Below are 14413 nucleotides of genomic sequence, written 5' to 3' on the forward strand. Positions count from 1 at the left end.
TAATTAATTCATAATTTGTTATAGTAAACATCCTCTAATCACGCAGTCAAAGACCTCATTAGGTTCATCAGGGTTCCTAGCATCATCAAGATTCCTGACGCAATGGTTCTAAAATTAATTTTGTAAATTAATTTTATTTGACACCATAATTAATGGTCAAAATCCCTTCCGGGAACTTCCAGAGCGTAACCGAGCGTAACCAAACGGGGCCAAGGTTGCTGTCCGTACCTGAATCTTCTTGTCATCTGCCAAAGCCAAGTCCTCCAAGCCCCGGTTTTTTTACTTTGACGGGACCCGTGTTTCCATGGAGAATTTCAAACTGGCTGACGACCACGTTTCGTTCCAGAAGCCGCACCAATATCAAATCATGTTCTAATTCAAAAAAGATCCCGATTACCAGAATGTCATTGATGGTATTATTGCAAAGTAAGTAAGGTTTCATTGATGGTAACCAGGCAAATTCCCTCGCGATTTTCAAATGACCGCGCGGAACAAAGGATTCCGTAACAACCTGGGGCTTCAGATTATGATGCTTCCAGATGTACTGTTTCAAACTGGTTTTCACCAAATGAGTAACAAGTTCTAACTTCTAAGACATTCTGAATTTCAGATGTCCAGTTGGCAATGAAGCTGGAGGCACAACACGGGTCCAGCATCTTTCCCTAAGATAGAGCAATGTCAAATCACAAATTAAAGCTCAGTTGCAGTCGCCTCTACCAAACAAAAGTCAGGACGAGGCAGCAAAATTGCAACATCCTAAGAATTCAGCTAAAAAGTAGGGTTCTATGCGACCTAACATTGCCTCGGTGGTGATCTGAACGCTACATCACCATTTCTCCAGCTTCGACCTTCACTCTTCATATACCTCACAGACTTCCACTCTTTGGTTATGATTGTAAATGTGAGAGTTATGCTTCCCAGTGTGACATGTTCTTTATTGTTCCTTGGATCACACCAGAATGGTTTAGAGCTCATCATGCCCGGGCTGTTTTGAAGACATAGCGTCAAGTTTGTTTTGCAGCTCCTGTCAAATTAACAACTGTATAAGGACCAAGTCTCTTCGCAAAAAGGGATATTAAGGCATTTGTGAAAGAAATGAGAGAACCTTCAGCTTCTCCTCGACGCAAAGTGCAGGAGTTGACAATACAGCTACATATCTGCAACGGTAATAGGTGTATAATAAGATGGTGTAGTATGAATTTGAAGGAAGAATGGAAACTGAATCAGTACAAATTCACATACTCGCATCGGCTAGGCTCATCGACATCATTAAGCTCATTACTCAGCCCACATCTAAGCCTAACCTGCACGAGAGTGTAAATAATAAAAAGAGTTAGAATTTACGACCTGCAAACAGAAAGGGAACACATATGAGATACATACTTTCAAGCTTCGGTCTGGACCATTCCAGCATCTGTCCCCATTTGAAAACTGCATTACTCGGTATGACTCTTCAAATTTGTCCCAACACCTGATGGCAGAAAAATTAATTTCATGGCATAAAGATGTGATGAGAGAAAAAGGTCAGCCAAGTAATTCTGTCGCATGTTAAAAGAGCGAGTGTTCTTCACCTTCCAAAACATAATTAGGTGATCATGCATTGCATTTTCTTAAATACTAACACTGTTACCCTTGATTTGAAAGTATTGTATGTATTTAGAAGAATGCCCTACTAATATGCAAATTTATTTAGGTTGAAAAGCTAAGAGTTTGGAATAATGAGAATGTGTTTCCAATGGAATCCATAACAAACTAGGTTCATTTATTATCAGAAGGAACACAACAAAGAGCTACATGACGGAGTTTAACTTACAAATAGAAAGATAATAAGAATACAGCAAAGAAATATAAACATACCCCAGGTTTGTGGAACTGTGTCCTTCAGCTTGTGTTGCTTTCTTGTATGCACAGACCTTATAAGTATACCTATCCATAGAGATGCAGTTCACAAATGAGAACCAAATGATAAAAAAATAATAAACAAGACGGAACAAGAGAGATTGGATGAGTATACATACTTGCCCTCCTTGCTCTCAAAGCACTGATCATAAAAGGAATAGAACTCCTTGTCCTTACCTAACAAGAATATGTTATTCAATAAATTCCAATTCCATAGACATTTGTAATCTACACTCTACAGAGGCAATGCATCATGTAGTCTAATAAACAAGATGAAGTGTATCTAGAACATCTACTAATTTGCAGTATAGACAAAAATATATTGCTAAAGTGCAAAGGTAAAGATGCGCTTAAGGTATTTGATATAATTACACTAACAAACAAGATAAAGCACGCTGAAAAAGCTATTAACAGTACTGTACCAAAATATTGTTCTGCAAACTTTAAGTTCAAAGGTAAAGATGCACTCAAGGTGTCTGGTCTTGCAAAGGTGAATTCTATAACTCAAGCGCTCTCAGCTCGTAGAACAAAAAGATATCCAGCAGAAATTTTGAAGCGTGAACTTTATTTTATCTTGGAGGTACTTCATTGCCAAAGCTTCTGAGAGTTTCTTTATGCATTTTGACAACAGCTTTTCTACCAGAAGTTCAAACAATCGTCAGTCTATCCAAAAACATAACAATAAGGTGAATTTGCTAAGGGATGTACTCTTGACAATCAGAAGAAATATTTGATGTAAGAGAAAATTACAGGAATCCATTGTAGCTACACTATAATATACAACTGGCAGGAGCACCCAATCTCATAGTGAACAAAGTTTCAAATGACACTTACCAAAGTCGTGCTTTAGCTTCTCAGTTAGCGTGGATATCTTGGACTGGATTTTTGAAAGCTTTGAGCTGGCATCATCATACTCTTTACGAACACGAGAAGCCTCTAAAAAAATAGATATGCAAGTATTATAGCATCCCCTCATGATCCATTAAGGATCGGCCAATTAGAAACACACACACACATACAAATTACCTGATAAATCCACAGGGGTTTTGAAAAAGTTGAATTTTTGGAGAACATTCTGTACAGTCTGCTGAATTTTGTCCATCCACGAGGAATGTCCTGTTGCAGTTAAATCTGAAACAACAAATAAGTATTAAAAAATGACAAATAGAACAAGAATAATAGTGGGGTTGTATTACCCTACCTGAATGGTGACCACCTTTCTGGTCATCATCAGATTTATAAGATTCAACATGCTCATCAGCATATTCATCTTCTGATTCATTAAACTCTTCATCATCATATTTATGCCTGTCGTCCTCAACTTCTGAATGATAACCACCATAACTTTCTTCAGCAGGTTCTGGTATTTCTAATTCGTCTTCAGATGCTTCTTCTGCTGGTTCTGGTATTTCATGCACATCTTCATGCCCCTTCTTATCGTCCTTACTAACCTCATTTACACTTTCTCCAGTCCAGCGAGAAGCCACCATACGACCTAACTCCTCCCTTGATAAACCCTCAGGATTGTCAGAGCTAGTTTCCTGAAATTTATCAGCACATATCATGATGAATTTGCAATACAATAGTTTAAACAATTGCCCAAGCGTATCCTACCGTGTATCTTTTTGTTACTATGTTGTAATTTGTACCTTCCTTTGCTAGTATAAGTAATATAGATAATGTCCCAAAGTTTTTACCACCCTTGACCACTGAAGAAGGATGATGTGCAAATTAAAAGTGCTGAACAGATATATCTTCAGTCAATTTCCCAAGAACTAATCACTACAAAGAATAGCCAAAGGTTGTTTTAAAACTGGTTAAAGCAACTTGCCATTAACTAAGTTAATTGTAATGACTAAATATCATTACAAAAACACACATGAACCATAACAGGAATTAGAATTCAATCCACAATAATCAAATTTGTGCAGTTGCTGGCTCTCAGAATCAAATGAATCTGGCAGATGAGAGCACAGCAATAAACTGGTAAAAAGTTGAAAATAAATAAAGAAGCACATGAATATGTTATAAGATTGGTCGTAAACTAGTTTTTTATACAGGTTCAACTACTAGTAGGGAGAAGACCAGCAAAATGATACCTATCACTTGTCTTATAGAGAATGATATGTTTATTTAAAAGGGGAAATAACATGAGCGATCTGCAAGCAGTTAACATATAAACCTTCTCTAAAGTAGGTGTAGACTCCTTCGGTGGCGATTCAACTACAGTTCCACTATCACCTTGGCTTTCAGAACCATGCTGAAATATAAGACCAGCATATATTATTGGTCAATTTTTCACAAGACACTAACAGTAGAATCTTGATTTTGTAATACCAAAGATCAGAATATACCTGCTCAACAGATATCCTGCTTTCTGGCACATGATTATCATGGTCCGTGGCATGCCCATCATGTTGTTCACCGACCTATGTTCAACAGATAAAACAACGTAACATATTGCGGTTGAGCAGTTTAACTATACAAGCTTCCTAGCAAACACCTGCTGAGGATTACAGGTTACTGCATATGTTCTACAATGGTCACTATATGTTTCACAGTAATGGAGCATCCTTGTGAACTGTGAGTCCACAATAGTGATATACTCAATAAATAACAACTGCGGAAACACCAGTGTCCAGGGCATATTGGTAGCTTCAGAATTAGATGACACCTTAAGATTTATTGTTTTAGTGGAATACTGAATAATCAGAGAATTATATGAAACTTGCAAGGAGGCTTTCTTCAGTAGCAATGTTAATGATTTGATTAAATCCATAGTCATCCAAACAACCTACTTTCCCACGCATAATAAGCACAATACTAAATTCACATTACATGCTCATCATGCTAACACCCAACTTAAGGTCAATTTTAGATATTTAATGTCAAAATACATGCTCAAACTGAGGTAAGTGTAATCAACAAAGGAACATGTAGTTAGGAAGGCAACAAAAACATAGAACAAAATGCCAACCTTGCTTTCATCTTCTTGCACAGGGGGGACAGTTTCCTTAGAATCTGCTTCCTGAGAAGCATCCTGTGCTTCCTTTTCAACAGTGGCTTTCTTTTCAGCTTCTTCTTTTATTCGCTTTTCTTCCTTCTCTTTTCTTAGACGCTCTTCTTCCTCTGCCTTCTCTATTAATTTCTTTTGCTCTGCATAGATGGAAAGCTTTACTTCATCATTAAAACTATTCCATAAAATGTTAGCATTTCTTTGACATATCATTCATTGACAAATGGCTCAAGATTAATGGATACAGAGACCACACCTTTGAGCTTATCGACAAGTCCTTGGAGTAATTTCTCTTCACCCTTCAATTTTGCTAACTCCGTTTCATCTTTAGCAAAAGCCTCTTTTGCCCTTTCAACTTCCTGTTTCCGAATAACGACACCGCTTTTGTACGTAGCGATTTTCTTCTTCAATTTATCTCTTGCCACCTTGCCAGCCTCCCAGCAAGTGTTCTTACAGGTGACATTGCTATCATACTCGTCGCTCCCATCACAGCAATCTAGAAGGCAGGAAGGAAGAGATATGGAGAATTAGAGTAGCGTGCTAAGATTGCACCGAAGCACCGCAGCATACAATGAGCTCCAAGAACTATGGTGGTTTCTAGCCTTGTATGTGCATCATTGTTTAACAAAACAACTAACCAATCAAACGAGAAATACCAGCAATTACTGTCCACTTACCACAAATGCCGTCATTCACTCGTGACGAGAAGATCGTGATTGGAGTGTGGCCTGCATTCTTGCAGTAGAACTTCCCTTCAGGGCACGCGGATGTCCCTACATGGAAGAGAAACATAATTCAACTGATTAGTTGCGCCCCGCAGTTCCAACAAGATCGCAACTTAGCAACTTCAGCTGCATAGATCCCAAAACTCCCGAAATTGAAACTAAACCGCACAAGTTATGAAACCACGAAAGCTAACAGAGCAAGCCCAGGGAAATCACACCCGGAAAAGAAACATCTTTTGAGGCAAGAAGGGTGAGAAAGTACCGGGCTCGTCGGTGCCGTCGGGGCAGTCACAGAAGTCGTCGTTGAGCTGGTCCCTGGAGAACTTGCCCGATCCATCCCTGCATTTGATCACCCCGCCCCTGTAGTACGCCTCATCTGCAAATCCCCACGACGCCGAATCAAGAACCGCATCTGCGGAAGGCACTAGAGGAAGTGGGGGAGAAGGCAGCAGAGCAGGCGTGGACAGATCCGGCCGAACCTTGCGGGGGGGTGCCAAGGGTGTCGAGGGGCGGCTTCGACGCCACCGCCGCGGAGGCCCAGAGGAGGACGGCGGCGACGAGGAGGAGCCTCATGCCTGCGCGGCCACGGAGCAACGGATCGGCGGTGGCTTGCTCGAGTCTGGGGTGTTCTTCAGGCCACGCCGCCTCCGCCTATCAGGGAACGGGAACGAGTGCCGGAGGCGAGTGTGTTGTGTGTGTACGGTACCCGTCGGTAGAATACACGAGATCCATACCTATTCGTATATTGCGTATTGCGTATTTGCAAATCTATTTCACAGTTCAAGAATTAATGGGTGTCATTACATTTTCTTGGCATTTCTTTGTGAGAAGGTATTATAGGATTATCGCATATCATTATAGCTAAATTCTATTTATTATTTTTATGGGCGTGTTATTTGTTCTATACCAGTAGATGAAGAACATAATTTCTAAAAGACTGGTGAACCATGTATTGCTGGATTGTTAGTATAATGTAGAGTTTATAATCTTGTGCTGAAATGTGGGTGTTTGTTGAATATTGTGTTGTGCCGTTACAACTTACCAATTGCAAGTTGAAACAAATATCGTATTAGGCTAAGAGAGGACGTACGATAATGATGAATATCTTTTATCGCGAACATGAACATGCAAGATTACAAGGGACAGTGACCGTCAATTTATTCTTCATTTTGTTTTTTTCTAATATTAATTGTTGTGTTCGTTTGGCTTGTCAGTCAACCAGCCAGCAGTACTGTTTTTTCATACCAAATCAGCACCAACCACCAGCTATTAGCCAGTCAGCAATAATATTCTCTCATAACAAATCAACACCAGCCATCAGCCACAACCAAACGAACACAGCGACTCACATTCTTCATTTTTCCTTCTTCTTATTTTGGAACATTGCAACTTGGTTTTAGAAATAAGGCTAGATTCAAAATGTTCCCACTCTTAAGTCAGACATTGATTATTAGAAATTTCTGGCTCCATCTGCTGATGCCCTTGAGTACACAGAGCATGAGAATGCCTTCAAGTTGCTCTACGCACTTGACCGCTATGTGCCGGATCTCAAGGTGAACACGATCATCGAGTCTGCAGGCTATGAGACTCTGACTGTGAATGAGCTTTTCAGCAAGCTCAAGGCCACGGAGGTGGATAACCAGACACGAGCCAAGCTCAATGGTGGCCCTCCTTCCAAGAGCATCGCTCTTGTGACTGGCCCAGGTGGATCGAGCTCTAACGCTAACTCTGCTCTTGGCTTTTCTCTTGCCTCTCTGCCCTCTGTTACAGATGAGCAGCTAGAGACGCTGGGCGACGACGACTCGTGCCTTCTCATTAGCAAGTTCCAGCGTGTCTACCACAACCGGCAGAGGCGGAAGAACCCCGGGTGCTACCACTGCGGCGATCCGAACCACTTCATCGCCGAGTGTCCCAAGAAGTCCGGCGGTGGCCAGAACAACAACCCCGACTACTACCGCCGCCGCGACCGCGACGAGGGAGGCTCCAACAAGGAGCGTCGGCGCCACAAGCACCGTAGTCGTGACCGGGGAGGACGCTTCGATAAGGAGTCGCTCAAGAAGCGCTTCCAGTATAAGGCCAAGAAGCGGGAGAAGGCCTTCCTGGCACAGCTCAGCAACCTCGACAAGAGCTCCGACACCGACCGCTCTTCTTCACCGACCTCTGATGACGACGACAAGAAGAAGAAGAAGCGGGACAAGGATGCCACCGGCTTCATCGGCCTTTGCTTGGCGGCCGGCTGGCGCAAGGGCTTCTGCACCATGGCGGGTGAAGCAAATGGTGCTCGTGTGTCTTCGGGTGAACATGCTACACCGACGCACGTCGACTCTTCTCCTGGATCCGAGAGTGATTCAGAGGTAAACTCTACCATCGACCTCCTTGATACTGAGGTTAGGGAGTTGTATGCCGCTCTCGATAACCAGAAGAGGCTGCTTAAGGAAGCAGCTAGAGAGCGTAGAAAGCTTAGGGCTTAGCTGGCTTGTGCTAGGGAGAAATCTAGTGAGGATGAGTGCGCTGGCTGCATATCTCACATGAATGATCTTGTTGCTCTCCGTGCCAAGCATGATGTGAACGTCGCGAACTTGGATGTTGCCAAGACCTCGCTTTCTGACGTGTCTCACGAGCTAGCCAAGGCCAAGCATGAGCTTGAACTGGTTAAGGACGCTCCCATTGTTAGTGATGTGCTTGAATGCGATGAGTGTCCTATCTTTAAGTCTGATCTAGCTTCTTTGCAGTCTAAGTTTGCCACTGTTGTTTGTGAACTAGAGGAGCTTAGATCTAGGCTTGTTCTGCTTGGTGCCTGTAAGCTTTGTCCCACGCTTAGGTCGGAGCTAGATGAGAAGAACACCTTGATTAAGTCTTTGGGGAAGACTAAGGTCGGGGAGTCTAGCCCACCTATTGATTGTCATGTTTGCCCTGGTTTGATCTCTGATTTGGATAATCTTGCGGTAGAGAAAACCAACTTGGAGAATGAGAATACCTATCTTAGGGCGATTCTTAGTTGGGTTTCTGCTAGTGAGCCGCAGTTGGGCATGATGATCAAGCAGTTCAAGCGTGGTGATGGGTTTAGGGTCGGTTACACATACACGAAGTCAGACTTTGACAAGTTGTAAGGTAAGATCGGCAAGGCTGCTGGAGCCCCAAGTGCTCTGAACACTGCTAGCACGAGCACACCGCCTTCACTTGTTGACACCGTGGATGGTGTGCTTAAGGAACCATCAAAAGCACATCCACAGAAGCAGGTTTGGGTTCCAAAGCCCAATAAGCTGAGGAATCCCCTCGATACGCTCCCTGCTGCCATAGCCCAGGTTACCCAGAAGAAGGGGGCTGCTCCTCCCCGTCCGCAGGCTAGGCCTCCACCTCCCAAGAGAGAGGTGAGGTACCACTGCGAGTACTGTGAAAGAGAGGGTCACCTGGAGTTTTGCTTCAGGAGGAAGCGGGCGGTGAGGCGTGAGCAGGAGAGACGCAACTCGGACATGTACTCTGCTCGGGTGCATGGTCCTTCTCGGCGTGGTAGTAGGCAAGATGCTAGGGCGCGCCGTGTAGGTGGAGGACAGGGAGACGGTGGTGTTTACCGTGCTCCAGCGGGTGGTCGTTTTGCCGGTCGTGCTCCTGATCGTCCTCAGTACGGCTATGGACCACAGGACCGAGGCTTTGGAGGAGGTTACGATGCACCACGCTTTCCTCGCGGTGGTGTTCGTCAGCCTCGCGGTAGACGGGACAGGGGATACGATTTGCCTGATTTAGCTAACCCCTCTGTAGAGCAAATGGCTCGACACTGGTTTGCTTCACACTTTGCTAACCCCAGTGTTGAGACATTTGCTCACCCTTTGTCTCACTACTGATGTGCAGGTTGGAGGCTTGGAGAACAGGTGGATCATGGACTCCGGTTGTTCGCGCCATATGACCGGGAATGACAAATGGTTCTCCAGCCTCACCCCAACACGCCACAAAGAATACATCATATTTGGGGATAATGGTAAGGGCAATGTACGTGGTGTTGGCACTGTTAGAGTTTCTGATCGCTTTACCCTAAGGGAAGTTGCTTTTGTTTCGAACCTTGGATTCAATTTGCTCTCTGTTTCGCAACTTCTTGATGAGGGGTTTGAAGTTCGCTTCAAGGAGGGATGTTCGCGTGTTTTGGATTCCGGAGGAGACCTGGTTTGCCGGATCGTTCCTCGTGACCGAGTTTTCTTGGTCGATTTCTCTGGAACGCCTTTTGGCCCTTCTTGTTGCTTGTTGGCTGGTCCTTCTTCTGATCTATGGAAGTGGCATATGAGACTTGGACATTTGAGCTTTGACTTGTTGTCGAGACTTAGCTCACTTGGCCTAATCCGAGGATTGCCCAAATTGAAGTTTGAAAAGGACCTTGTTTGCCATCCGTGTCGCCACGGGAAGATGATTGCTACTTCTCATCCGCCTGTGAATCAGGTGATGACCACTCACCCTAGAGAGTTGCTACACATGGACACAGTCGGACCTTCTAGGGTGATGTCAGTTGGTGGGAAGTGGTACGTTCTTGTGATCGTGGACGATTTTTCTCGCTATTCTTGGGTCTTTTTCATGAGAACCAAGGATGAGGCTATCGAGTTTGTTCGAGACTTGATCTTCAGGTTGAAAAACGAGCTACCCTAGGTCATGCGAGCGATTCGCAGTGATAATGACACATAATTCAAAAACACTCATTTTGACACCTTTTGTAGTGATCAAGGGCTTGAACACTAGTATTCTTCTCCCTACACTCCACAACAGAATGGAGTTGTAGAACGGAAGAATCGGATGCTGGTTGAGATGGCGAGGACGATGCTCGACGAGCATAGGACTCCTCGAAAGTACTGGGCTGAGGCGGTCAATACCGCTTGTTATGTGTCCAACCGCATTTTCTTGCATGCTTTTATGCACAAGACTTCTTATGAGTTGCGATTTGGACGCCAGCCCCGTGTTGACCATCTCAGAGTTTTCGGTTGCCGGTGTTTTGTGCTGAAAGAAGGAAATCTTGATAAGTTTGAGTCTCGCTCGTCTGACGGCATTTTTCTCGGTTATCCATCTCATTCTAGAGCATACCGTGTGTTGCTTATTGATTCTAACATCGTCAGAGAGACTTGTGAAGTCACTTTCGACGAGACTGCACCGTGCAATGCTTCTGTCTTTGAAGTTGCAGGAGAAGATGAGCTCGGCACCTCCATCTTTGAAGATGAGGAGGAAGAAGCTGCGGAGGGTGATGCTGAGGCTACCACGCGTGCTGTGGACTCAGTTGCCTCCGCCACGAGCTCGGACGATGATGACGGCCCCGATCCTACTACGTCTACTCCCCGAGGGCCAGTCGAGCAGGTGACTCAGCTTTCACCAGCTGCACCTGAGGAGGCACCAGCTTTGGTTGAGGAGGAGACGACTTCGACAAGGGAAGCACCGCGACACATTCAGCGTCGTCATCCACCTCAACAGATGCTAGGTGACCTCAATGAGCGAGTCACACGGTCCAAGGTAACAAGTATCGCTGGTTTTGCTCATTCAGCGTTTGTTGCCTCTTTTGAGCCCAAAGATATTGGACACGCTCTTTCTGATTCTAATTGGGTCAATGCCATGCATGAGGAACTCGAAAATTTTGAAAAAAAACCAAGTTTGGGTTTTAGTCGAGCCTCCACCTGCTTGTAATCCCATCGGAACGAAGTGGGTTTTCAAAAACAAGCAAGGTGAGGATGTGTTGGTTGTTCGAAACAAGGCTCGTCTTGTTGTCCAGGGGTTTTGCGAAAAAGAAGGGATTGATTTTGAGGAAACTTTTGCCCTAGTTGCTCGTTTGGAAGCGATTCGGATTTTTCTTGCATTTGCTGCTTCTAAGGGTTTTAAAGTCTTCCAAATGGACGTTAAATCTGCCTTCTTAAATGGCTTTATCGAAGAAAAGGTTTATGTGAAACAACCCCCTGGTTTCGAAAATCCCAAGTTTCCAAATCGTGTTTATAAACTTCAGAAATCACTTTATGGTTTGAAACAGGCACCTAGAGCTTGGTATGATATACTGAAAATATTTTTGCTGGCTCAGGGTTTTAAGATGGGATGTGTGGATAAAACTTTGTTCCTCATGCGGTCTGGCACTGATTTTCTATTAGTTCAGATATACGTGGATGATATTATCTTTGGTGGCTCTTCTCACGCCCTTGTCTCCATGTTTCCTGATCAGATGTCCAAGGAGTTCGAGATGAGTATGATGGGTGAGCTGCAGTTCTTCCTCGGGCTGCAGATCAAGCAAACTCCTCAGGGCACGTTCGTCCATCAAACCAAGTACACCAGGGACTTGCTGTGGAAGTTCGACATGAGTGACTTGTCACCTGAGCCGACTCCGATCAGCACTTCGACGGCGCTTGATGAGGACTTGGACGGCGAGGCGGTGGACCAGAAGGAGTACAGGAGCATGATCGGCTCTCTCCTGTACCTAACGGCGACGCGGCTGGACATTCAGTTCGGCGTCGGCCTCTGTGCGCGGTATCAGGCTTCGCCGCGCACCTCCCACAGGCAGGTGGTGAAACGCATCTTCAGGTATCTGAAATTCACCCCTAAGTTTGGTCTTTGGTACTCTGCGGATTCTTCTCTGGTTTTGGTGGGCTTTTCTGATGCCGATTTCGGTGGGTGTCGGTTGGATCGCAAGTCGACATCCGGCACTTGTCAATTTCTCGATACATCTTTGGTGTCTTGGTCCTCTCGCAAGCAGGCTAGCGTAGCGCTTTCTTCCACAGAAGCTGAGTATGTTGCAGCTGCTATCTGTTGCTCCCAGATACTTTGGATGAAACAAACCTTGCAGGATTATGGACTGAGTTTTGATAGGGTTCCCATCTTTGTAGACAACATGTCCGCTATTAGCATTGCAAAGAACCATGTCCTACACTCCAGAACCAAACACATAGATATCCGGTTCCGCTTCTTGCGAGATAACCATGAGAGAGGCCACATAGACTTGATCCATGTCCCATCAGAGAGGCAAACCGCAGATATCCTAACCAAACCTCTTGATCAGGACACCTTTGCTCGCTTGCGAGAGGAGCTTGGGGTTTGTTACCCCTTTTGATCGCTGACTTTTCTTTGGTTAGCTTTGTAGGGTTTATTTGTTCTTCTCTTAGTTTTCTAGGTTTGGTAGTTGCATTGTGCATATGCATTGTACATTTCTGCATTTTACATTGCTTCACTTGCACTAGCATTCTTGTATACATTGCTATGATCTCCTAGTGCTTGCTAGTGTGAGTTTATAAATGTGATCATGTATAGCTTGCTCCACTGTGTATATGACTTCATCTGAGTTAAGTTATTCTGATTTGAAAATTTGAAAACATGGTCACCTTGTCTTGGCTACTAGCATGTTAGGGTGTGTTGATTTGCTTTGCTATCTCATTCATGCTAGTATAGCCTTTCGTTCAGCAATTCATACTTGATATGATCTAAAATTGATAAAATTGCTTGAATTGTGCTTGAAATGGAATGGAAAGATCCATGTGGGATTGCTTGTCGCACTGATCAAGCTTTCGGGATGGCTCACGTTGCACTTGTGAGAACCCGGGCAAGACTGTGCATGACTGAAACGAGTGCTTTAAGCTTCTGATTGCCTTTGGCATAGGCTTAATCTCGTTGCTAAGTAAAGCATGACAAGTTTTCAACCTCTGGTATTAAATTGCTTGATATAATTTGATCGCAAAATAAATGTTTACAACATACTTTGGATGTTCTTGGCTCACCTGTATGAGTTTGATTAGCACTGTTTTTCATTCCCTACTTGCTAGTGCTAGATCAAGGGTGATGCTTTTATTTCTCCTGAACTGGAACTTGCCTAGCTCTAGACTGATTTGATATACTCTGTTGAGCTAGATGCAGGTCTTGTTTATGGATACACATGTGTTTGTGACTAGTTGTCGCTCATATCCTTGTATCCCTGACTACTTTCACTTACACCACCTGCATTGCATTCATTGCATAGCATATGTTCAGGGGGAGTCTCAGTTTCAGGGGGAGCTTTAGGTTTGTTTAGCCTTGATGTGTGCATGTGCCAACAAGGGGGAGAAGTTTAGTGATCGAACAAGTGGGAAACTTGTTTGATTTTTGAGAGATCCAAAAATTTGTTGTGCACAGGGTTTTGAGAGTGCATACATGTGGTGAGAGTTGCATTGGTAAGGGGGAAATGCATGGAGTTTCTGCTTTGTTTCGCTCCTGGTTTTCTCTTTGCTTCTGACATGACTGTGTCGAGCCCTGCCTCTGTCTTTGAGGAGTCATGTTTTTGTTTGATCGATTGCGTCGAGCAGTTGCCCTTGTCTGAGGGAATCGATTTTTGCTTGGTCAAGTGACCTGTTCTTGCTTCTTTCGAGCTTTTGTCACTTGTTCAAGTTCTCTCTTGCTTCTTTGTTCTTCATTGTTTTTGTTTCAATCTTGGTTCGTTTGTGGTGTGTTGACAATGCACTCATCAAGGGGGAGATTGAGGAATGTTGAGTACTCTATCCTGCTTGTGATGAGTGAATTGTCAACCGTGCGGTGTGATCGGGCGCCTGGTCTTTGGATTGCAGGTACACGGGCGTCGAGTGTCAACGGAGAGTTGCCGTGGAGGAGCTCGGGCCGGGCGGCAGCTGTGGCGTCCACTGTTGGATCAAGAGCGCAAGCGGCGACGAAAGACGGGTTTCTTGGTTTGCGCCACAAAACCAAGGAGACGGACGACTGTTGAAGACGCCAAGTCGTGGAGGCACGGGCGTCGGTCTCAGGACTGACGGAGGCGACAGGCGTCGACGGCGTCTAGGGCCTCGCT

General features: G+C 44.4%; 1 protein-coding gene across 2 annotated transcripts; it reads right to left on the reverse strand.

The window, feature by feature from the left end:
* Positions 1-499: 499 nt before the first annotated feature.
* LOC120673508 (glucosidase 2 subunit beta-like) lies at positions 500-6354 on the reverse strand. 2 transcript variants are annotated; one of them, XM_039954359.1, is made up of 16 exons: positions 6120-6354; positions 5903-6016; positions 5593-5688; positions 5172-5411; positions 4877-5055; positions 4254-4328; positions 4082-4159; positions 3101-3440; positions 2926-3030; positions 2734-2835; positions 2019-2076; positions 1858-1926; positions 1384-1471; positions 1243-1304; positions 1106-1157; positions 500-1024 (listed from the first exon to the last, which is right to left on the reverse strand). In XM_039954359.1, exons 1-16 carry the CDS (start codon positions 6211-6213, stop codon positions 965-967), a joined length of 1812 nt encoding a protein of 603 aa, XP_039810293.1. In that variant the 5' UTR covers positions 6214-6354; the 3' UTR covers positions 500-964. The 2 variants fall into 2 exon arrangements, with proteins under 2 accessions (XP_039810293.1, XP_039810295.1); XM_039954361.1 differs by lacking the exon at positions 4082-4159 and having other exon boundaries at positions 6120-6327.
* Positions 6355-14413: the final 8059 nt, after the last annotated feature.

This window comes from Panicum virgatum, chromosome 5N (genome assembly GCF_016808335.1).
Source record: "Panicum virgatum strain AP13 chromosome 5N, P.virgatum_v5, whole genome shotgun sequence".
NCBI classification, from domain to species: Eukaryota; Viridiplantae; Streptophyta; class Magnoliopsida; order Poales; family Poaceae; genus Panicum; species Panicum virgatum.